The sequence below is a fragment of the Oncorhynchus tshawytscha genome, linkage group LG09 (assembly GCF_018296145.1).
Source record: "Oncorhynchus tshawytscha isolate Ot180627B linkage group LG09, Otsh_v2.0, whole genome shotgun sequence".
Taxonomy (NCBI): domain Eukaryota; kingdom Metazoa; phylum Chordata; class Actinopteri; order Salmoniformes; family Salmonidae; genus Oncorhynchus; species Oncorhynchus tshawytscha.
In genome coordinates this window covers 57,187,836-57,212,430 of record NC_056437.1, presented here as the reverse complement: position 1 = coordinate 57,212,430, position 24,595 = coordinate 57,187,836, and the positions used below count along the sequence as shown (strand labels likewise).

General features: G+C 41.5%; 2 protein-coding genes across 4 annotated transcripts in view; both read right to left on the bottom strand.

Moving 5' to 3' along the window:
- The window catches only part of LOC112258328 (rabankyrin-5-like), a 39,491-nt gene extending 36,757 nt beyond the window's left edge, over positions 1–2,734 (bottom strand). For all 3 annotated transcript variants that reach the window (XR_006084116.1, XM_042327108.1, XM_042327109.1), the window contains exons 1-2: positions 2,616–2,734; positions 199–415 (exon numbers count right to left, since the gene is read on the bottom strand). Coding sequence is in view for 2 of the 3 variants with exons in the window: in XM_042327108.1 (XP_042183042.1) it covers positions 199–415; positions 2,616–2,625 (227 nt within the window). In the remaining variant the exon portion in view is untranslated. The remainder of the gene's footprint in view (positions 1–198; positions 416–2,615) is intronic.
- A 10,707-nt stretch (positions 2,735–13,441) lies between these two features.
- LOC112258327 (ubiquitin-conjugating enzyme E2 G1) lies at positions 13,442–23,446 on the bottom strand. The gene is made up of 6 exons (XM_024432634.2): positions 23,243–23,446; positions 19,915–20,017; positions 16,349–16,446; positions 15,921–16,099; positions 15,327–15,450; positions 13,442–15,094 (listed from the first exon to the last, which is right to left on the bottom strand). The coding sequence occupies exons 1-5, from the start codon at positions 23,286–23,288 to the stop codon at positions 15,364–15,366; spliced, it is 513 nt and encodes a 170-aa protein (XP_024288402.1). The 5' UTR covers positions 23,289–23,446; the 3' UTR covers positions 13,442–15,094; positions 15,327–15,363.
- Between the last annotated feature and the right edge of the window lie 1,149 nt (positions 23,447–24,595).

The window sequence follows — 24,595 nt, the reverse complement described above, 5'->3', positions numbered from 1 at the left end:
CTAAAACCGGCTTGGTATAATCTATGCGATTTTGAACAATGATATCACATAAAGTGCAATTATTTTCTTGTTCTTGGCTTTCCACCTCAAGAAAACAAAGGAGCAATGATAAAGCAGGTCCTCTTACCGGGTGTTACCATGACAGTATGTCGCTGCATACATCACAAACTACATGCCCCCACACACACCTCCCCTCACCTGTACTGGTCCTGCTGGTAGAGCTCAGCCACGATCTCCAGCAGGCGGCTGATGAAGGTGTCTTCTGACCCGGCTACGGAGGCCTTGGTGGAGCCCTGGACAGAGGCCTGAGCAGCAAGCATGGCACAGCGCCTCTCTGTGTCAGCCAGCTTCTGCTGCATCTTCACATACTCCTGCCTCAGCAGGGCTAGGTGCTTCTGCAGCTTGGCCACCTCCTCTGTCACAGAGAGAGTAAAGAGATAAAGGAGGGGAAGAGAAGAAGAAAGCTGCTTAAAAGCAAGGTTGCATTGAGCACATTCTGTCTCACAATGCTTTGTGTTGTTTAACCAGTTAAGAAAATTAAGACAAATAGGAATTGTTGTACAACCAAACAGCACGTTAAAGAAAGTCTCATTAGCTAGGTTTCCATCCAATTGGCAACAGATTTTCATGAGAATATTCCAAATCTGCATAAAGAAAATATGCAAATTTTCCCGCAAGTGGTATGTTTCCAACAAACTGACTTGTCGAGGATAAAAATCAGTGTGTGATGACATAGTGTACACAAAATGTACTTTTTCGCTTAAGTGTTCATGTACTGAATAAAAATCTAATGTTGAAAGGGTTTCCGTCACATTTTTTTTTAACTCTACCGATAGTAGTCACAAAAACTGTTGCGTTAAATAGCAGTGTGCATACTCTGGTACTGGCATGTGCGCTCTAGCTAACAGCTCGCAGATACAGTGTGGGTAGGCTCCGCAGGTAGGTTAGCCGACATAATGAAATTATGGAGAATATTTGTATTTGTTAAGCGGCAGTCAAGCGTTGATCATCAAGTTACCAGAATAAGATCCTCAACATTTATTTGAAAGGAGCGTCAAGTTAATACCGTGCACTTTCACCACCATGTGAAGTTCATCATCACTTATTTCATCTGTAGCCTAATAATTCGATATGATGGTTATTATATAAATATTTGTGCATAAAGGAGTTTCCGTCACTATTTCTCCCATAATACATTTTAGACACAAAAATATATCCCACCATGTCAAACGAACAAATGATCTGTCAGCATTTATAAAACTTGTACCAAAAAGGCTATGGATGTTTCACATTAGGGTTTAGTACACATCTGAGCATTTTGAAAAGAGAGGATGTCTTAAGCTTGTTACCTTCAACTCAGCACTTACGGGCATTATTAGAATAAACTTTTTAGGGGCAATAAAACTACAGCCTTATCCAACTGTACACATATCACTTGGGACTACAAGTGAGTGACAAGCTTATGAAATCTAACGTTTGCTAGTAAAAAAAATATTGTCTGGCTTAGCATGACAAAAGGGAAATACTTAAAATCAACCCATCATAGTTTTAGGCAGCACAAACACTAGCTGAGTTTACTCAACTCCATGACGTGCTAGAGCTACACAAACACCTGCTGGTGTAGCGTTATAATTGACAAGGAGTAGTTAGTTAGCATGTACTGTAGACCTACTGTAAATGCACTCTTCGAGGAGGCTGCCACACAGTTGAATGAGCAAAAAAATAAAACTGGCGGAAGTCACATTATTCAAAATATGTTCACTGTACTGTGTCAAATCGGGTAAATGTGTTGCCGACTCGAGTTACATTTATCTTCAGTCGAGATTAACGTTAATTGCCATCTATCCCACAAACTCATACAATATAGGCAGCTATACTTTTAGCTCACTAGCTACAATAAAAAGAAAACCGTTCAATAATGCAACACCAAATTGAGCAACTCAAGTTAATTAAGTAACCAACTAGCTAGCTACATTTGAACGTTATTCTCGACATAAATGTACTCTTTGTGGGGGTCGAGTTGTACAGTGAACTACAATATTGACAAAAAACGTAAGTGTATAATCACTTCCCTTAGGAAATTCGGCTTTCTTTAGATATACCAATCCAGTGAATTGTGTTCAAGCACCCCGCGAATTAAAGTGTCTAGCTTCACAAGTATTGCTGGCAAGATGCTTTCTCCGCCCAAATCACACCATCAACACCAGACCACCTTACCAGCTAGCTAGGGTTTCCACTAGATAGCATAAGCACTATGTTATAATTGGCTATATCGTAACAATTCATGAAAAATAAACGTAGCATTTGGGTCTTAATTTAAGGTTTTGGGTAGCAGTGTGGTTAAGGTTCAATTTCAAATAGCATGTTAAGAAGATACATTGTAGAAATGGGCGGGGTGTAAAACTTTGTGGCTGTAGTAACTAGTTACGACCCCTAGCTAGCTGCAAATAAAAATTAGCCGCGAAATGCACAAGAAAAAGAGACAGTCGTTTCTTTTTTTTAAACACTGCAAATCCCCATTAAATCAAATATCTTATAGACATTCAGCGATCCCTGTAATACATTTAATCCGCATCTAGCTAGCTAATAAAGAAAGGGCGTAAAAATACATATACCTTCCGCCATGTTGGTTCTGTTGCTTTTGGTTCGCTAGCCTTTTCTTCTTCTTTGGTATAATTGCAATCGCAACAATAATATGTGAATATTGCCACCTGCTGTGCGGGTGGATATTAAAGATCCGAAAGTTGGAGAGGACACCAAATTCTAGCTCAATATCTTCTTCATAAAATATATATTGGAGGAAATTAACAGTGAGTTGCCCACACCGCCACCTACTGTAGTGGACTGTGAGGCCGGTTACTTCCTCCCTATTCATGCATTTAAGGTTGAAGTCGGAAGTTTACATATACCTTAGCCAAATACATTTAAACTCAATTCCTGACATTTAATCCAAGTAAAAATTCCCCGTCTTAGGTCAGTTAGGATCACCACTATATTTTAAGAATGTGAAATGTCAGAATAATAGTAGAGATAATGGTTTATTTCATATTTTATTTCTTTCAGCACATTCCCAGTGGGTCAGAAGTTTACATACACTCAATTAGTGTTTGTTAGCATTGCCTTTAAATTGCTTAACTTGGGTCAAACGTTTCAGGTAGCCTTCCACAAGCTTCCCACAATAAGTTGGGTGAATTTTGTCTCATTCCTCCTGACAGAGCTGGTGTAACTGAGTCAGGTTTGAAGGCCTCCTTGCTCGCACACACTTTTTTAGTTCTGCCCGCAAATGTTCTATAGGATTGAGGCAGGGCTTTGTGATGGCCACTCCAATACCTTGACTTTGTTGTCCTTAAGCCATTTTGCCACAACTTTGGAAGTATGCTTGGGGTCATTGTCTATTTGGAAGACCCATTTGCAAACCAGCTTTAGCTTCCTGACTGATGTCTTGAGATGTTGCTTCAATATATCCACATAATTTTCTTTCCTCATGATGCCATCTAGTTTGTGAAGTGCACCAGTCCATCCTGCAGCAAAGCACCCCCACAACATGATGCTGCCACCCCTGTACGTTTGGGATGGTGTTCTTCGACTTGCAAACCTCTCCCTTTTTCCTCCAAACATAACAAACCATAGTCTGGCTTTTTTATGGCAGTTTTGGAGCAGTGGCTTCATCCTTGCTGAGTGGCCTTTAAGGTTATGTCGATATAGGACTCGTTTTACTGTGGATATAGATACTTTTGTTTCTGTTTCCTCCAGCATCTTCACAAGGTCCTTTGCTGTTGTTCTTGGATTGATTTGCACTTTTCGCACCAAAGTACATTCATCTCTAGGAGACAGAATGCCCTCCTTGCTGACAGCTGTGTGGTCCTATGGTGTTTATACTTGCATACTATTGTTTGTACAGATGAACGTGGTACCTTCAGGCGTTTGGAAATTGCTCCCAAGGATGAACCAGACTTGTGGAGGTCTACAATTCATTTTCTGAGGTCTTGGCTGATTTCTTTGGATTTTCCCATGATGTCAAACAAAGAGGCACTGTGTTTGAAGGTGTGCCTTAAAATACATCCACAGGTATACCTCCAATTGAATCAAATGATGTCAATTAGCCTATCAGAAGCTTCTAAAGCCATGACATTATTTTCTGGAATTACCACACAATCATTTGTCTCATGCCCTCCTGCACACTTCTCACATGTATGAATCTCCCTCCTACAAACTGCTGCAACATGACCATAAGCTTGGCACCTAAAACACTGTAATGGGTTTGGGACAAAATCTCTCAAGGCACATCATAACTCAACTTTGCCGGGTAAAGACTCTGCATACAAAAATCAGCAAAACAGACAATGTCTTCTCTTTTTCACCACGATCTCTACCAGGTTTACGTCGCAGCAAACTGGGGACGTCACAGACACCGGGAATCTTCAATTTCAATTGCTCCTCCTCAACACGTAATGCCATTCCAGTTATCACTCCTTTCAACGGCGCCCTGCTCCGGAGGGCAAAGCAAGTAACAGGACTTGTCCCTAGGCACTTGGTATGAATCGCCCACTCCCTCTGGATGGTATAACCACAAAAAATCATCACGAGTTCACTTCAAGTTACTTTCACCAACTCAATAATCCCCAACCTCTTCTCCACCGTACCTGACACCACATATGGATCCTCCAGACAACAAGGATCCATTCTCTCCAAAAGTCTCACTCCCACTTGGCCAGAATTATCGTTGTCATCATCAGGGTGAGACTCAATCTCGGCGGTCTTCACCACACCTGCCACCAGGTAATTAATCCTTACTCTTGTCAGGTGTAGTGGTAATGTTGCTTGTTTGCACCTTTTGCTTTTATGTTTTCCTGCCATGCTGGATTCCTTTCGTTCGACTTCCTCTTCCCACCCATCCTCACTCTCGTCAGGTGTAGTGGTAGATGTTACCTTCTTCCATCTTTTAATTTTTTGTTTAATTTTCTGTGCCCATGCTCAACATACTTTCATTGACCTCCACGCTCTGCCAGCGCATGCGGTCGCTTTTCCCCTTAGTTCGTCATTTACCTCATCGACACAGCTAAATTCCCTCTCTCATCATCCTTCCAACAAATGTCCTAAAAAGTAAAGTACCCACATGGAGATAGACAGAGGACAAATTTTTGTATCTCTGCCATTATAGCGTCTGTGACAGCATGGGCAGATTCATTTTGAAGAAGTCCATTTTCTTCTTCACGATTTGGCTGATCCCTCCTGTTGACCCAGTTGGACACCAACAGGAGCGATCAGCCAATGAAGTTTTAAGTCCCACCCAGTTGACAACATTAACATGGTGGAAGCCCTCAATGGCGCTGCCAATGTTAATATGGTCTTTTTGCCAGTAGAGGCATCAATCATTCTCCATGAGTACGCCTTCTTGTTGCACATAGAACAGGGCGGGGTCAGCTGTGGGCGGGGTCGTAGCCTGCAGGGTGAAACATCAGCACATACATGACTAGCTAGTTAGCTGGCTAACATTATTGGTTTATGGAGTCACATCTAACAATAAAAATCATTATTTTCAAATACATTTTTGGGTTAGTAATTTATGTTGCCTGTAAATCATTTTTATGCATGTTTATGGGGATATAACATACACTTTTTTTCACAAGAAGAACATTTTTGGTTACTCTGTTGCTATACTCTGTTGCGTTTGTGGGTTCACCTTCAAAATAAAAGTCGCTAATTGACAGTGATGCAAACAGATACAAATAGTGGAATCATGCCATATTTGGACTAGATAATGCTAAACAAGATTGGAATGTATGGAGAACCAAATCTGCAGTAATTAGAAATAAATGGATGAATGAATGCACACATAAATAGATAAATAACTATTTCAATAATTAATCCCACTTTCATTTTTTTCATTTATATTATTTCTTCATTTATTTATTTCTGTATTTCTTCCTCCAATATGATAATAAGGGGGTGTCAAACAAATATGTGTGGGTGGTATCTAAAACACAATTGGTTGATCAATTGCATTTGCCTGGGCTGCGTTCAGTTTGACAGAACGGTGTTAAACATTAAAATGCTATGTTTCACATAAGCACCCCCCCAAAGGCGGGGGAAATGACAGCGAGTAGTACGGATGAAATGGAGGAAATGGAAAAAAAGTTGGTGAAGCAACAGCTGAGTGAACAGGCAGTGGCTTGGGTGGTTGTTGTCCTTGATGATCTTTTTGGCCTTCCTGTGACATCGGGTGGTGTAGGTGTCCTGGAGAGCAGGTAGTTTGCCCCCGGTGATGCGTTGTGCAGACCTCACTACCCTCTGGAGAGCCTTACGGTTGTGGGCGGAGCAGTTGCCATACCAGGCGGTGATACAGCCCGACAGGATGCTCTCGATTGTGCATCTGTAAAAGTTTGTGAGTGTTTTTGGTGACCAGCTGAATTTCATCAGCCTCCTGAGGTTGAAGAGGCGCTGTTGCGCCTTCTTCACCACGCTGTCTGTGTGGGTGGACCATTTCAGTTTGTCCGTGATGTGTATGCCGATGTGTATGCCGAGGAACTTACTACTCTCTCCACTACTGTCCCGTCGATGAGGATAGGGGGGGTGCTCCCTCTGCTGTTTCCTAAAGTCCACAATCATCTCCTTTGTTTTGTTGACGTTGAGTGTGAGGTTATTTTCCTCCCACCACACTCCGAGGGCCCTCGCCTCCTCCCTGTAGGCAGTCTCGTCGTAGTTGGTAATCAAGCCTACCAGTGTCATCTACAAACTTGATGATTGAGTTGGAGGCGTGCATGACCACACAGTCATGGGTGAACAGGGAGTACAGGAGAGGGCTGAGAACACACCGTTGTGGGGCCCCAGTGTTGAGGATCAGTGGGGTTTCTACTCTCACCACCTGGGGAGTGCCCGTCAGGAAGTTCAGGACCCAGTTGCACAGGCCGGGGTCGAGACCCAGGGTCTTGAGCTTAATGACGAGTTTGGAGGGTACTATGGTGCTAAATACTGAGCTGGAGTCGATAAACAGCATTCTTACATAGGTATTCCTCTTGTCCAGATGGGTTAGGGCAGTGTGCAGTGTGGTTGCGATTGCGTCGTCTGTGGACCTATTGGGGCGGTAAGAAAATTGGAGTGGGTCTAGGGTGTCAGGTAGGGTGGAGGTGATATGATCATTGACTAGTCTCTCAAAGCACTTCATGATGACGGAGGTGAGTGCTACGGGGCTATAGTCATTTAGCTCAGTTACCTTAGCTTTCTTAGGAACATGAATAATAGTGGCCCTCTTAAAGCATGTGGGAACAGTAGCCTGGGATAAGGATTGATTGAATATGTCCGTAAACACACCAGCCAGCTGGACTGCGCATGCTCTGAGGACACGGCTAGGGATGCCGTCTGGGCCGGCAGCCTTGCGAGGGTTAACACGTTTAAATGCTTTACTCGCGTTGGCTGCGGTGAAGGGGAATCCGCAGGTTTTGGTTGCGGGCCGTGTCGTGTCGTGTCGTGTCTCAAAGAGAGCAAAGAAGTTGTTTAGTTTGTCTGGGAGCAGGACACCATGGTACGTGAAGGGGCTGGATTACTTTTTGTAGTCCGTGATTGACTGTAGACCCTGCCACATACCTCTTGTGTCTGAGCCGCTGAATTGCGACTCTACTTTGTTTCCATACTGACGCTTCGCTTGTTTGATTGCCTTGCGGAGGGAATAGCTACACTGTTTGTATTCGGTCATGTTTCCGGTCGCCTTGCCCTGATTAAAAGCAGTGGTTCAGGCTTTCAGTTTGCATGAATGCTGCCATCAATACACGGTTTCTGGTTGGGGAAGGTATTAATAGTTGATGTGGGTACAACATCACCGATGCACTTGCTAATAATCTCACTCACCGAATCAGAGTATTCATCAATGTTATTATCCGACGCTATGCGGAACATATCCCAGTCCAAGTGATCGAAGCGATCTTGAAGCGTGGAATCAGATTGGTCGGACCAGCGTTGAACAGACCTGAGCACGGGCATTTCCTGTTTTAGTTTCTGTCTTTAGGCTGGGAGCAACAAAATGGAGTCGTGGTCAGATTTTCCGAAAGGAGGGCGGGGCATGGCTTTGTATGCATTAGAGAAACAATGGTCCAGGATCTTTTCCGCATGGGTAGCGCATTCGATATGCTGATAAAATATAGGGAGTCTTGTTTTCAGGTTAGCCTTGTTAAAATCCCTAGCTACAATGAAAGCCTCAGGATATGTGGTTTCTAGTTTACAGAGTCCAATGAAGTTCATTCAGGGCCATCAATGTGTCTGCTTGGGGGGGGGGGTGGATATATACGGCTGTGATTATAATCGAAGAAAATTCTCTTGGTAGATAATGCGGTCGACATTTGATAGTAAGGAATTCTAGGTCAGGTGAGCAAAAGGACTTGAGTTCCTGTATGTTGTTATGATCACACCACGTCTCGTTAATCATAAGGCATACCCCCCCGCCCTTCTTCTTACCAGAGAGATATTTGTTTCTGTCGGCGCGATGCGTGAATAAACCAGGTGGCTGTACCGACTCCGATAGCGTGTCTCGAGTGAGCCATGTTTCCGTGAAACAAAGAACGTTACAATCTCTGATGTCTCTCTGGAAGGCAACCCTTGCTCGGATTTCATCTACCTTGTTGTCAAGAGACTGGACGTTGGCGAGTTGTAAACTCAGGAGCAGTGTGCGATGTGCCCGTCTACTGAGCCTGACCAGAAGACCGCTTCTTCTTCCCCTTCTGCGGCTGAGCTCCGATCCATTGTCCTGGGTGGTAGACCAAACAGAGGATCTGCTTCGGGAAAGTCGTATTCCTGGTCATAATGTTGGTAAGTTGACGTTGCTCTTATATCCAATAGTTCCTTACGGCTGTATGTAATAAAACTTAAGAATTCCTGGGGTAACAATGTAAGAAATAATACATTAAAAAAAATACTGCATAGTTTGCTGAGAACGCAAAGCGAGGCGGCCATCTCTGTCGGCTTGAGGGGAGTCATCACTGTGGTTCCAATATGTCCATAGATGATATTACAGAAAATGTGAAGGGAGGCAGAGTGATTGAGGCCAAAAGGTTGATCAGTATGCGACAGGGTCAAAGAAGTGAAGGCTTATCAGTGTCCAGTCTTGCTGGAAAAAGTACAGATAGGATTCCTTAGCTTCATTGTTAGAGAATTTGTCCCATATGCACTGCAGTGTTTTAAATGCCAAAGAATGGGAAATGTAGCTGCTCAGTGTAAAGGAAAGAAAATATATGCCAAGTGTGGAGGGGCACATGATTACGGTGAATGTGGAAGCAATGTGATGGTTAAGTGCTGTAATTGTGGGAGATAACACAGCGACGCATTTGGTGGATGTCAGTTACAGAGAGAGGCTCAGAAATATAGGATCAGTCATGATGTATCATATGCAGAGGCCTTAAAACAGATTGGTAGAAGTACAGTGCGGACTAATGGAGATTACATGGATGTACCTGTAGTAAGTGAACCTACTGTTGGGGCTGGTGCTTCTGATTGTCCTGGAATGGTTTCAAGGCCTATTCAGAAATCCTGAGTTCATGAATGTGCGGTGTCAAAGCAAGCAACACTGAAGCATGCATAAGAGCACCAGCTGTTCCGGACGACTGTGTGATCACGCTCTCTGTAGCCAATGTGAGCAAGACCTTTAAACAGGTGAACATTCACAAGGCCGCGGGGCCAGACGGATTACCAGGACGTGTATTCAGAACATGGTGGAACAACTGGCATGTTGTTCCACCATGTTCCATCACTGACATTTTCAACCTCTTCCTGACCGAGTCTATAATACCTACATGTTTCGAGTAGACCACCATAGTCCCTGTGCCCAAGAAAGCGAAGATAACCTGCCTAAATTAATACAGACCCGATAGCACTCACGTCAGTAGCCATGAAGTGCTTTGAAAGGCTGATCATGGCTCACATCAACACCATCATCCCAGAAACCTTAGACCCACTCCAATTTGCATACCGCCCCAACAGACCCACAGATGACGCAATCTCAATCGCACTCCACACTGCCCTCTTCCATCTGGACAAGAGGACCATCTATGTGAAAATGTTGTTCATTGACTACAGCTCAGCATTCAACACCATAGTGCCCACAAGGCTCATCACTAAGCTAAGGATCCTGGGACTAAACACCTCCCTCTGCAACTGAATCCTGGACTTCCTGGGGGGCCGTCCCCAGGTGGTAAGGGTAGGCAACAACACATCTGCCATGCTGATCCTCAACACAGTGGGTGCGTGCTTTATTTATTCTCCTGTACTCCCTGTTCACCCACGACTGCATGGCCAAGCACGACTCCATCACCATCTTTATGTTTGCTGACGACACAACAGTGGTAGGCCTGGTCACAGCCAACGATGAGACAGCCTATAGGGAGGAGGTCAGAGACCTGTCAGTGTGGTACCAGGACAATCAACCCCATTAAAAGGGGTTGAATACTTATTGACTGAAGACATTTTGGCTTTTAATTTTTAATTAATTTGTAAACATAAAAAACATAATTCCACTTTGACCATATTGGGTATTGTGTGAAGGCCAGTGACAAAAATGTTCAATTTAAGCCATTTTAAATTCAGGCTGCAACACAAAAAATGTATGGAATTATGCAGTCGAATACATCCACAGTAGGATTTCAACAGTTTTTTCTGTTTATTGTCAAACTAATTCATTATTGTATTTACTCTTAAATTATGTAACAATATTCTGACCCGTGTGTTATTATCTAGTCCATATATGGCACGACTCCACTATTTGCGTCACTTTCAACAACAGACTTTTTTTTAGAAGGCGAACCGCAAATTCCACTACTGTGGCTAATTGTTATTGTGGCTAGCTTCACATACATACATAGGGAAGAGCGGATACCAGGGCCGCGTTCAAGCAGGAGGACGGACCAAAGTTCAGATAGAAAAGATTGACGTAGAACAAACATGCCTCTCTGATTCTAAGGAATCATGTCAGTTATATTCATGGAATTTCTATCTGTAATGTTTTAAAATTCAACATGCTCAGGCGAACCCACTGAGCAATACGATCTCCCCTCTGCCCATCACTTGTCTGTCTGGAAAGCATCCACAAATGAAAAACGTGTGCTGGGCGGGGTCAGGGCTTCTCTAAAAAGTGACTGGCATCTTTGAATGCAGGGCCAGATTTGGTTGTGGTGCCCGGGCAAAATATTGTAGTGCTCCCGTTGACCGCAGAGAGAATAATTGTAGTTTAATGGTTAATTTCCTGCAATTCTACACATTTTGCAATGGGGAGTAGAGAAAATGTTGCCGTTTTAAAGCAAACGTTATGCAATTCTACACATTATGCCATGGGGCGGAGAGAAGTTTAGCAATTTTATAAAACATTTCATGCAAATCTACAAATATTGGCATGGGACAGAGAGAAAAAACATACAGCTAATATCCTGCAATTCTACACATTTTGACTTATGCCATGTAAATGATATCTGAGTGAGAGTGACTAACAAAATCAATGGGGGCCCCCAGGAGGTCAGGGCCCCTGGACACATGTACTGTGTGCCCAGTCAGTATTCGGTGATGATTACTACAAGTTTAGATTGCTGGCAAGACTAGTCAAAAAATGTGTACATTTTGGGTAACTGCATACGTGGAGTGTCTGAAAGTGGGTGTTGCGAAATAAGTGGGAGGATCAACATAAGTAGGTGTATGGAAACAGCTAATTGGGCAGATTGGTTGCCACTCGAGACCGTTTTGCGTGGCTGCTCACTGCTTCCTTGTAGCATTTTATCTTAGCCGCCAAAACATAGAAATAAAGAAACATAGAAAACTAAACATAGAATGCCCACCCCACATCACACCCTGACCTAACCAAATAGAGAAATAAGGTCAGGGTGTGACAAGATATATTTATATTTATATTATATATATTTATATTCAAGGGTGTATTAATGAGCTATGCGAGATAGAAAAAAAAAAGATTCATAATAGAGGACTTCTGAAATGATATTATTTCAGTGTAGATAAGGGAAGGGCAGGTTAAAATAAAAACACGAGCCAGACAAGCCAGTGTATGAATCAAATGGATTTGCCTATGAATGGAGTGGAAATTAGCTGACTTCGTGATCTGTAAGGTAATTAATTAGCTTTAATGTGTCAAGCAGATTACACGTTTTCTTCGCCATTCTTCGCAATTTCCAAAACACAGCAACTTTTAAAACACGGATTTCATGTTGTAATGTTAACAAGGTACCAAAAAGTAGTTAGAAATCATGTTTTCATTTTATTGAAACAAAACTTGTTTCAACAATACAATTGTCGTGGAAATCAGCCCTGTTTGCATAGCGATGATGAAAATTACATCATTTAGGCTGTAATGATATCTAAAATTCTAATCATTAGGTCATCACACCATTGCTATAGCAACAGACACGAATAGTTTATCGAATCCCATTGTGACGTGGAGGGACATTATTTGGCATGACAGGCCCCCTAGCAGCCAGGGGCCCAAAGCAACCGCTGATGTTGCTTAGGCCTGGAGCCCTGTTTGACTGAAATGCATTGTGAAATACACAGGTGCCTAATCTTCATTGACTGTGTGTGAGAATAAAAGTGGTTATCAACATTGATAGAGGGGTTGATATTGAATGGATGGATAAAGATAGTTTTTTTTTTAAAGACTAAAAAACTAAAATATTAATACTCAACCCTGAATATTGTTTCAGATCAGTTCCACTTGTTCAGAGTTAAAGAAATACATGCATTAGGAGTTTAGCGATAGTGCAAGTCAAACATTTGGACACACCTACTCATTCCAGGATTTTTATTTGTACTATTTTCTACATTGTAGAATAAGTAAAGACAACTATGACATAACACTTATGGAATCATGTAGTAACCAAAAAAAGTGTTTTACAAATCCAAATAGATTTTAGATTCTTCAAAGTAGCCACCCTTTGCCTTGATGACAGCTTTGCACAGTCTTGGCATTCTCTCAACCAGCTTCAGGAGGAATGCTTTTCCAACAGTCTTGAAGGAGTTCCATTGAATGAGTAGGTGTCCAAACTTTTGACTGGTACATGTTATAAATGATCTTCATAGTAATACATGGTTGGTTGCAGAGGAGGGAGACATTTGCAGGTCCTTGCCAAGTCTAGACTGGAGCCTGTTCTTGGCGCAGCTCCCTGAAACCCATCCAAAAATAGACAAATCTGCTCTCCAAAGATCTCTGCCTGGCCAATTGTTCATGGAGGATAGGGATATTGCGAGACAACTCGGAAACTCAGTTAAAATTAACATACTTTTTACATAGAGCTTCCTATTGGTTGATTCTGAAACTGAACAAATTTTCCCATGAGTTTCCAAGTCAGTAATTTCAGAGTATTCTTGAACGCAGCATAAGTCTGTGGCAATCAAAGCACCAAAACCTCACTTGGTGTAATGTTGTTACATGGCTTTCTTCTGAATATGGGGCACTACTGTACACAGAATGCACTTGACCCATATAATATTCTCACCTTTGTGCCAAATGACAGTATCCTATCACTAGTTAAATCTAGCGTAATGTGTTGCATGACAAGTGCATGATATGTTTCACCTAGGGGTTAGACACCACATGATAAAAGGCAGGGAGCTTTGGTCAGGACCAGGTAATGACATGCTAGGAAAGAAGATAATGTGTGTATCAATCATGCCTGATTCTATGACAAAACAATGCGGATATGAATTTCATTAAAAAGAAAAAACACCAGCAATTATTGGGAACATAAATCTTATTTTAGAAGAACTCACTACATAACACAGAAAATATACATCAGTATTTTGTCTTTGAACATTAGGCAAGTAAACTGCAATAGTCCATCAGACAGAATAAAAGAATAAACCATGGGAAAATCGAGGATCAGGGGAATTAGAGGGTAAAGAAAAAAGGGCACGGGCACACACGCTTTCACACATTTTAAATCAAAATCAACCCCAAAACTACCAACAAGAAAACCTCAAGTTAAAAGCATGCATAACAAATCCTACCTAGGACACAACACAATATATCTCCTTTATCAAGGTGAATACAGGAGAAATAGGTCTCCACATCACCCAAATATCAGATTTTTAAACATTTTTAAATAAGACGGTTCACCACAGAGGGGAAAGTTATTGCTAAACCAAATTTAACCAATATTTGAATTACAAATTGTGCTGATGTTGTACAAACTTACAGGGTGTTAAGCAATTTCTCATATTTTTTCTGAAACTCTGGTTCAATACAGGGGGCAATTGCCAAGCAATTTAATAGGAGGCACTTTTTGGAAAAAAATACTAATTAAAAACTTACACGTATGACTTACATTTGTGCATGCATGACTTGTAATGATTATGTCCATCTCCGAAGAAACACACCTGAACTTGACAAATTGGATCATGGTATGTGGTGGTATTAAATTCCAAAATAAAGACTTACATTTATAACCTTATTCATATGTTAAATGTTGACTTGCAGCAACTTTTCCTGAAGTGCTGAGGTGAATGAACCCAACATGACAAGCAAGCTACAGTATGTGTAATGCACCCTTATGTCCATCTGCCATAAATGCAAATCCGGCCTGATATTTCGGTCATTCTAGAACCAAAGCAGCTCTCCTCCAATAGAGGGATTCTACAACAACATTGCATTCTTACCATTCTGCTCCCTACAAGGCCTCCTGTCCGTCAAAGCAACCTGTAACAGAACTGAACTCATGCACACTAGAGCAGATGTTGAAGAAGTGGAATAAAAACATACAAATCTATAGGACTCAGATTCTACCTACAGAAACGCTATTTATTTGGTACTAAGTGTCTTGTGGATGGGATAGGGACAATTGATATATTATCCAGTTTTATGTCTGTGCTATATACAGGTCTTTACAATATCTTCCTGAAATACAGTTCCTAGACTTAAACAAAAAACTTGGTTATTCATCTTTTGCTTTGTTGTTGGCACTTGCTTGGTGGTTTTCAGTCAGGATCTGGTAACAGCTGTTATGTTCTATTGCAGCCTATTGTTGCCAGACGGTTTCTGACGGTCAATGAAGACCAGCCATGCAATAGGGTGGTAGAGTGCAGGAAAACATTGCTATGTTGTTTCTCAATTGGAGACCTGTGTAACACAAGAACAGGCAACTCAGCACATATTGGATATACTGTAATAAACTTCCGGCATAGACTTTCAGAGACTTCAACAGGTATGAATGAACCATCTACATATTTAATTTGAAGTATAGAACAGTATAGTAAGTTACTAAGATGCCATATAATAGCATTGGGACCTCCTCAAAATCACAACACTTGGTTTGTAAAAGATCCAAGGGGCAAAAGTCCACTACACTTACCCTGAAAAAGTGAAGCAAGAAGCCGCTTGATAAACAATCACTCAAAGGCAGTCTCTTGGCTCTTTCTTACACAACGGGCCACTTTCCTTTTGAATTCCCCATGTCGGTCTTCCCTCCACTCTTTCTGCAGGGGGAACAATGAAGGGGGAAAACATTTTAGTTGAAAGATGACAGATTCTTGCTCTCCAAAGGCAAATATGATGCTTGGGAACATGGAACATTCAGAATTATGTGCACTACAGGATGAAATATACCATTAAAAAAGGTCCAATTCAGTCATTTTAAACTCAATATCAAATTATTTCTGGGTAACAATTAAGTACCAAACTCCATCCCACCAAAACGGGTTGAAATTTCAGGTGGTCTTTTCAAACAGCTCTTACACGAAAAGGGCATCATCAGCATGTTCACAATATTATTATAACGTCAGTGTGGAAATGTATATAAAACACAGGAAATCATGTTTTTGACTGCACTGGACCTTTAACTCCTTTTGTCCTAAATAACCATCCACAGATTGTCGATATATAAAGAACCGTAATCAGAGTGAGCTCAAACCCCTGATTTGGCCCCTCAGGTGAAAATGAGACTTACTGCAGCGTCTACATTGGCAGGCGAGTCTCCGTTAGGGTCCGCCAACATGGAAATAACACTAATCATAATGGTTTCCACTGTGTGGATGGGCAGCCAGCGCTCCTCAGGCTTCTCATAGCCATACTTATCTTCACCAGGCTCGTGCAAAATAGATATACATACGTCACCGTTCTTGTCAACTGCAAACAGGATAAGAGACATGAAATTAGAACAGATTTATTTTCTTATTTCTGTGTGCATGCATGTAAGTGTGTGAAAATAACTGCCAGAGTAAGGGATTTTGGTGGGTTCCAAAAAAGTATTACTTTACTGAGAAACACTACTGATCCTCCTGAGGGATAGCCTACATTTCCCCAACAGTAAACAGACAAAAATAGTGCAAATAATTTAGAGAGAATACAAACCAGGTGCAATACACTCATACTTACCATTAGGGTGCCATAAATCTGTGATAAATTTCATTTTAGGTGGCCTGAGAGGGTAGTCCTTGGGAAACGTGAGATGTGCTTTAAACACACCACCTTCACTGTGGCAGAGAGAAATATGGTTCATTATAGTCAAATATCAGGGGTTGGAATATGTGACAAATGGAAAAAGTCTAACGTTTAAACAGCAATTAAAAACATTTTTTTTCTGTTAAAACAATAAGAACATTTATAATTGCACGTGATGATCACATTTTGTCCGGACCTCTGGCAGCCTCTATGGGGGTGCCACAGGGTTCAATTCTCGGGCCGACTCTTTTCTCTGTATATATCAATGATGTCACTCTTGCTGAGGGTGATTCTTTGATCCACCTCTATGCAGACGACACCATTCTGTATACATCTGGCCCATCTTTGGACACTGTTAACAAACCTCTAAACAAGCTTCAATGGCTTCCAACTGCTCTTAAACGCTAGTAAAACTAAATGCATGCTCTTCAACCGATCGCTGCCCGCACCTGCCTGCCCGCCTAGCATTACTACTCTGGATGGTTCCGACTTAGAATATGTGGACAACTATAAATACCTAGGTGTCTGGCAAGACTAAACTCTCCTTCCAGACTCATTAAGCATCTCCATTCCAAAATTAAATCTAGAGTCAGCTTCCTATTTCGCAACAAAGCCTCCTTCACTCATGCTGCCAAACATACCATCGTAAAACTGACTATCCTGCTGATCCTTGACTTTGGCGATGTCATTTACAAAATAGCCTCCAACACTCTACTCAGCAAACTGGATGCAGTCCATCACAGTGCCATCCGTTTCGTCACCAAAGCCCCATATACTATCCACCACTGCGACCTGAATGCTCTCGTTGGCTGGTCCTCGCTACATATTTGTCGCCAACCCTACTGGCTCTATAAGTCTTTGCTAGGTAATGCTCCGCCTTATCTCAGCTCACTGGACACCAGAGCAACACCCACCCGTAGCACACGCTCCAGCAGGTACATTTCACTGGTCATCCCCAAAGCCAACACCTCTTTGGCCGCTTTCTTTCCAGTTCTCTGCTGGCAATGACTGGAACGAATCACAAACATCATTGAAATTGGAGACTTATATATCCCTCACTAACTTCAAGCGTTGGCTGTCAGAGCAGCTTACCGATCGCTGCAGCTGTACACAGCCCATCTGTAAATAGCCCATCCAACCAACTACCTACCTAATCCCCATATATTTTTTCTCATCTCTTTTGCACACCAGTATTTCTACTTGCACATCCTCATCTGCATACAGTGGGGCAAAAAAGTATTTAGTCAGCCACCAATTGTACAAGTTCTCCCACTTAAAAAGATGAGTCCTGTAATTTTCATCATAGGTACACTTCTATGACAGACAAAATGAGGGAGAAAAAATCCAGAAAATCACATTGTAGGATTTTTAATGAATTTATTTGCTAATTATGGTGGGAAATAAGTATTTGGTCACCTACAAACAAGCAAGATTTCTGGCTCTCACAGACCTGTAACTTCTTTAAGAGGCTCCTCTGTCCTCCACTCGTTACCTGAATTAATGGCACTTGTTTAAACTTGTTATCAGTATAAAAGACACCTGTCCACAACCTCAAACAGTCACACTCCAAACTCCACTATGGCCAAGACCAAAGAGTTGTCAAAGGACACCAGAAACAAAATTGTAGACCTGCACCAGGCTGGGAAGACTGAATCTGCAATAGGTAAGCAGCTTGGTTTGAAGAAATCAACTGTGGGAGCAATTATTAGGAAATGGAAGGCATACAAGACCACTGATAATCTCCCTCGATCTGGGGCTCCACGCAAGTTCTCACCCCGTGGGGTCAAAATGATCACAAGAACGGTGAGCAAAAATCCCAGAACCACACGTGGGGACCTAGTGAATCACCTGCAGAGAGCTGAGACCAAAGTAACAAAGCCTACCATCAGTAACACACTACGCCACCAGGGACTCAAATCCTGCAGTGCCAGACGTGTCCCCCTGCTTAAGCCAGTACATGTCCAGGCCCGTCTGAAGTTTGCTAGAGAGCATTTGGATGATCCAGAAGAAGACTGGGAGAATGTCATATGGTCAGATGAAACCAAAATATAACTTTTTGGTAAAAACTCATCTCGTCGTGTTTGGAGGACAAAGAATGCTGAGTTGCATCCAAAGAACACCATACCTACTGTGTAGCATGGGGCTGGAAACATCATGCTTTGGGGGCTGTTTTTCTGCAAAGGGACCAGGACCGTGTAAAGGAAAGAATGAATGGGGCCATGTATCGTGAGATTTTGTGTGAAAACCTCCTTCAATCAGCAAGGGCATTGAAGATGAAACGTGGCTGGGTCTTTCAGCATGACAATGATCCCAAACACACCGCCCGGGCAACGAAGGAGTGGCTTCGTAAGAGGTCCTGGAGTGGCCTAGCCAGTCTCCAGATCTCAACCCCATAGAAAATCTTTGGAGGGAGTTGAAAGTCTGTGTTGCCCAGCAACAGCCCCAAAACATCACTGCTCTAGAGGAGATCTGCATGGAGGAATGGGCCAAAATACCAGCAACAGTGTGTGAAAACCTTGTGAAGACTTACAGAAAACGTTTGACCTCTGTCATTGCCAACAAAGGGTAAATAACAAAGTATTGAGATAAACTTTTGTTATTGACCAAATTCTTATTTTCCACCATAATTTGCAAATAAATAAATTTAAAAAAAATTAAATTAAAATGTGATTTTCTGGATTTTTTCTCTCTAATTTTGTCTGTCATAGTTGAAGTGTACCTATGATGAAAATTACAGGCCTCTCATCTTTTTAAGTGGGAGAACTTGCACAATTGGTGGCTGACTAAATACTTTTTTGCCCCACTGTATCTATCACTCCAGTGTTAATTGCTAGATTGTAATTACTTCACCACTATGGCCTATTTATTGCCTTACTTTACAGGCACACAATGCATACAGATTTTTTCTATTGTGTTCGTTTATCCCATGTGTAACGCTGTGTTGTTGTTTTTGTCGCACTGCTTTGCTTTATCTTGGCCAGGTCGCAGTTGTAAATGAGAACTTGTTCTCAACTGGACTACATGGTTAAATAAAGGTGAAATAAAGAACATTGCAGATGTTCTAGAGATAATTGTATAATCTATGCTGGAGTTGGAAGGGGACAGTTATAGTTATGTCGTTTTAATTAGTCTAGCTGACGTTAGCTAGCTAGTTTCTCTCAGTTTGATGCAGTCAAGACAAAATACTATGTAATCAGATGAGATGATAAATAACTAGCAATAAGGTCGTCTACCAGCACAAATCAACTTGGTTGCCCTCTCTCCCCCTCCCTGCTCCCCTCATCATTCACAGATGCATACCGCACAGTTCCGGTTCATAAAGTAGCAAAAAAAAGTTTTTTTTCTGATCACAATTTCGTTTAAACGTTCAATTGTAAAATAGTTGAAAAGATCCCAAACTCTTTACATGAACGGACATCCTCACATCCACATACTCCCCAGCTGGCTTATCAACCCACCCACACAGCAAAATCAGAGTGGAACTGTGCTGGCAGACTTACTAGCATGTGTCTGGTGGGCCGATGATTAAGACTTCCCATCTGTAGAGGTCATTATCGTCTATCAAGCCTGCTGAGAATCCTTCCACTGGGTTCTTATTCAGCTCTGGTAAATAAAGAGAAAACATTTTAACATCATTTGGTTTTCATCAGAAATATACAAAAATAAATGGCTCTATTGTGATATTTGACTCTTGAACTTCATCCAGTCAATAAAGTAAGAAGTACATCTCTCAAATCAGTTGTGTTGGAATGCTGGATTCAGTACTCAGATTTAAATGTTCCTCTCTGTGAACATAAATCTGTTGACCTTTAAATAATTTGTATCCCTATTATTAAGTAGCAATTTAAACAACTCAAACTGCTAACTCAAAAGTGCAATGTGGTTTAAATGTGCTGTCACTCTGGCAGCCAGTCCCCTGCTGTGCTAAAACAGCAGCACAGTCAAAGGACTGCACCCATCTGTCACCATGGGCTCTGGTCCTAAAAGAATCAACTGCGTGTGGTTTCCAACTATTTCATTTCCTCTCGAAACAACCATTTCAAAAATGAAGTCTACTAAAAGAGACATGTGAATGGTCCCAATAATGCACCTCTAACTGTATAAGTAATTGGTGAAGCATTGGGAAGCAAATACTCACTAACTTGATTAGGCCTTGTGCAACTCAACCTCTAACTCAAAGCACAGGAGCAGTGACCACTACTGCTGCTGATGGAGGTGAGTGACCACTTCTGCTGTTGATGGGGGTGAGTGAGGAGTTAAATGGCTACTGCAGTAGTAGGTTACACACCCTTTCAACAGCAACCCTGAAGAGTGCGTTTAGGTTTTCATAGTTACTTTTAAAATCACTTCTACACATTTATTCAAGCAAATGTTTCATTATTTTGCATAGACCAGATCAAGTTAATCTAGTTAAATTCTAAGTACTCCAGAATTTGGAGGGAGGCATTGAAAGTGTGCCAATGCAAAAGAGAAACGGGTAAATACGAGTGGCGCTTTTAAGTCACATGACCAGTAATCAATCCAGAGGAACATTGTCAAGGAGGTCATAGGTTCAGAGAGTTCATAGAATGTGTGAATCTCAAGGCTACCCCTTTCGAGAAACAAAGCGTTAGGTACCAAGAAAGGCCTCTGGGACACAGCCACATAGGGCTTTAGAAGGAGGTGTTCTCCCTCCGCTGAGAACTTGGCAAGGAGCCGCAGTAATAGGGTCCTGTAAAATCTGTTTTATTTTCTGCCCGATTCCGTTTTTCCCCCCCAAATTCCGTTTTCTTTGCTTTGCTTTTCTAAGTTTTTCGTTTCCTTCTATTTTTTCAGGTTTTCACTCTCAGCATTACACCTGGTATAATAGAAGAAAAAAAATGGGATGTGCTAATTCCGCAACAACATTTAAACCACATCAGGAGATGTCTGGGGAAATTGATTTAGAAAAAGCCATATCTCAGACTGCCCAAAAAATATATATATATTAAGATGGGCAAAAGAACACAGACACTGGACAGCATAACTCTGCCTAGAAGGCCAGCATCCCGGAGTCACCTCTTCACTGTTGATGTTGAGACTGGTGTTTTGCGGGTACTATTTAATGAAGCTGCCAGTTGAAGACTTGTGAGGTGTCTTTTTCTCAAACTAGACTAATGTACTTGTCCTCTTGCTCAGTTGTGCACCAGGGCCTCCCACTCCTCATTCTAGTCTATTCTGATTAGAGACAGTTTGTGCTGTGAAGGGAGTAGTACCGTGGTGTACCAGATCTTCAGTTTCTTGGCAATTTCTCACATGGAATAGCCTTCATTTCTCAGAACAAGAATAGACTGACAAGTTTCAGAAGAAAGTTCTTTGTTTCTGGCCATTTTGAGTCTATAATGAAACCCACAAATGCCGATGCTCCATATACTCAACTAGTCTAAAGTAGGCCAGTTTTATTACTTATTTAATCAGAACAACAGTTTTCAGTTTTACTAACATAAATGCAAAAGGGTTTTGTAATGATCAATTAGCCGTTTCAAATGATAAACTTGGATTAGCTAACACAACGTGCCATTGGAACACAGGAGTGATGGTTGCTGATAATGGGCCTCTGAATTCAATATCTACATAAGCGTACAAAATCAGCCATTTCCAGCAACAATAGTTATTTACAACATTAACAATGCCTAATTGCCTTTACCAATGCAGGCGGTAACATTCAAATAAAACCCAGCCCTTAAACAAAACAGGTTGAAAATAATTTGTATGTCATATCATAGGAAAAGATATCACACACAGATTTTCACGAAGTGGGCAGTTCGGATTTGTCACTTCAAGCCCAAATATCATACTTTGACTAAAACGATGACTTACTAATTTAAATAGTTGTGCAACGTCATGGCTAAACTCTGGCCATCATCTAGATGTGGCCGTTTAAAAGGATGCCTGGGTAAAGCCAAAATGCCACAAATTTAACTTTTATTTAATTAGGCAAGCCAGTTCAGAACACATTTTTATTCACAATGACGGCCTACCCCGGTGCCACCCTACGGGACTCTCAATCACAGCCGGTTGTGATGCAGCCTGGATTCGAACCAGGTACTGCAGTGTCTTAGACCACTGCACCTCTCGGGAGCACAAATGTTCCAACTTCAATGAATTATTTTTCTCAATCATGATTTGCGATTCAACGGTCATATTTCAAAGTCCTTCCTCCAAAGGTCCCCTGTATGGATTCAATTTCGTAAAAAAGATGAACTATCGTAGCACAAGTAAAATAACGTTACTTAACAGATTGAACACATTTAGTTAACGGCTGGTTCAGTTAAACTCACCGCTCCGTCTTCGCCAACGTTAATATAAAGACCTGACAATTGTGCATCAATGGCTACAGTTGACATGTGTCCGCTTATGTTAGCTAGACGTCTAAATGACGTTCAAAACAAAGGGGTAACAAACGTGTAATTAGTAAGCTACCGGTGAACGTTTCGCATCCACAGAACAAAACCAATGTAGACGTTCCTAAAACATGACCAAAACATACATCTAGCGTTAGATGGCTAGCCATCGAACTATTTTATCAACCGAAACTTTGTGGAAACATAGCTACAAAAGTGTCCTATATCAACTGTCTGTAGCTAGCTTCGTTACTGCCTAGCTCGCTGCCACTGGTGGGCTTACTTTACTGAATTAAACTATCAAAATGAAGTAATCAAAATATGACATTTCACACCATAGTCCATACATGACAGTATATAAAACCCGAAACAAAGATTAGTTAGTTAACGTTCGCTCGCTAGCATAGCAACCCGACAAGAAACCAGCGCGTTAGCCGGCTACGTTAGCCACCAGTTTATAAATTACCTGCCAGCTGTCTCCTGAGTAACAGTGCTGCCTGAGGCTCCGTCATGTTTTACAATTTGGATTTTAAAATGTTAGCTAGCTAATATTGCGAGGTGAGAGAATTAGCTGGCAACTTTCAATAAATAATGCCAGTGCTTTTTTTTCTAGTCTGTTTTGCTCAACATTCTCATTTTGGGGCACATGCGCACTAAAAAAAAACAGTAAAGCCGCGTGAAGGCAATTATCAGTACGCGCAACAGCACTTGTGACATCACCTTCTTCTTCCGTGGAATTTTGACAGCCTCTGTATATGAAATCCTCTGGACGGCCCTGACTTTGACAACCTAATTTTCACCACAGTTGCAACACTGCAATGCTCAAAAAAGTAAAAATGGTCACTAGAGGCAGTTGATATGTTGTACATTTTGAGATGTGAATTATGAACGTTTTTTCAGTTTGAGCACCTGCCCCCTGTAAGGTCTGTGTACGCCCCTGATCAGGAACTGCCCTACTGAATGGTCTGTGCACAGCCCTGATCTTCTTCGTCTTCTTCTTCTTCTGTGGATTTTATATGGTGGTTGGCAATTAGCTTTAAAGTGTATTACACCTGCCAGCTGGACTGGAGTGTGGACCGGAGACAGTGAAAGTCTAAATCCTACCCAATATTGTCGTCTCCCTAAGGAAACAAAATACATAATTAAATACTACATCCCCTGAACATAGCTGCGGGAAGTAGGGGTGCAGATTAACTATTGGATGCCATTATAAGACACATCATTGCACAATGTATGAATCACTAAATTGGCTGTCAGGGTGGTGACCAAGAACCCAATGTTCACTCTGACAGAGCTCCAGAGTTCCTCTGTGGAGATGGTATAACCTTCTGGAAGGACAACCATCTCTGCAGTACTCCACCAATCATGCCTTTATCTTAGTGGCCAGATGGAAGCCACTCCTTTTCTAATGTAAAAAATAGGGGCCACAATGGAAATAAGTCCCAGCCTTTATTTATTTTTATTTTATTTATTTATTTGTTTTACTTCTTTTAAGAGGTGGATCAGCTTAATATTGCAGAAAGATGGTTGCTTCCATCAATGTAATTGTCTACATAATTTCCAAACCCCCATATATTTTGGGGGTAAATATATATATCCTTATACATACACGTATGCATACTTATACACATATATACATACACATACCCATATAGATATACATACTTTTAAAAGAATATACCTTTATTATTCTCCGCAAACCCTACCACCCTTCCCCCAATTGGAGTAAACTAATAAACACTTAGGGTTCTAACTTTAGTTTACACATTTTATACACATATTACAGACACAATCTACTTGACAATAGTTATATTTTGTT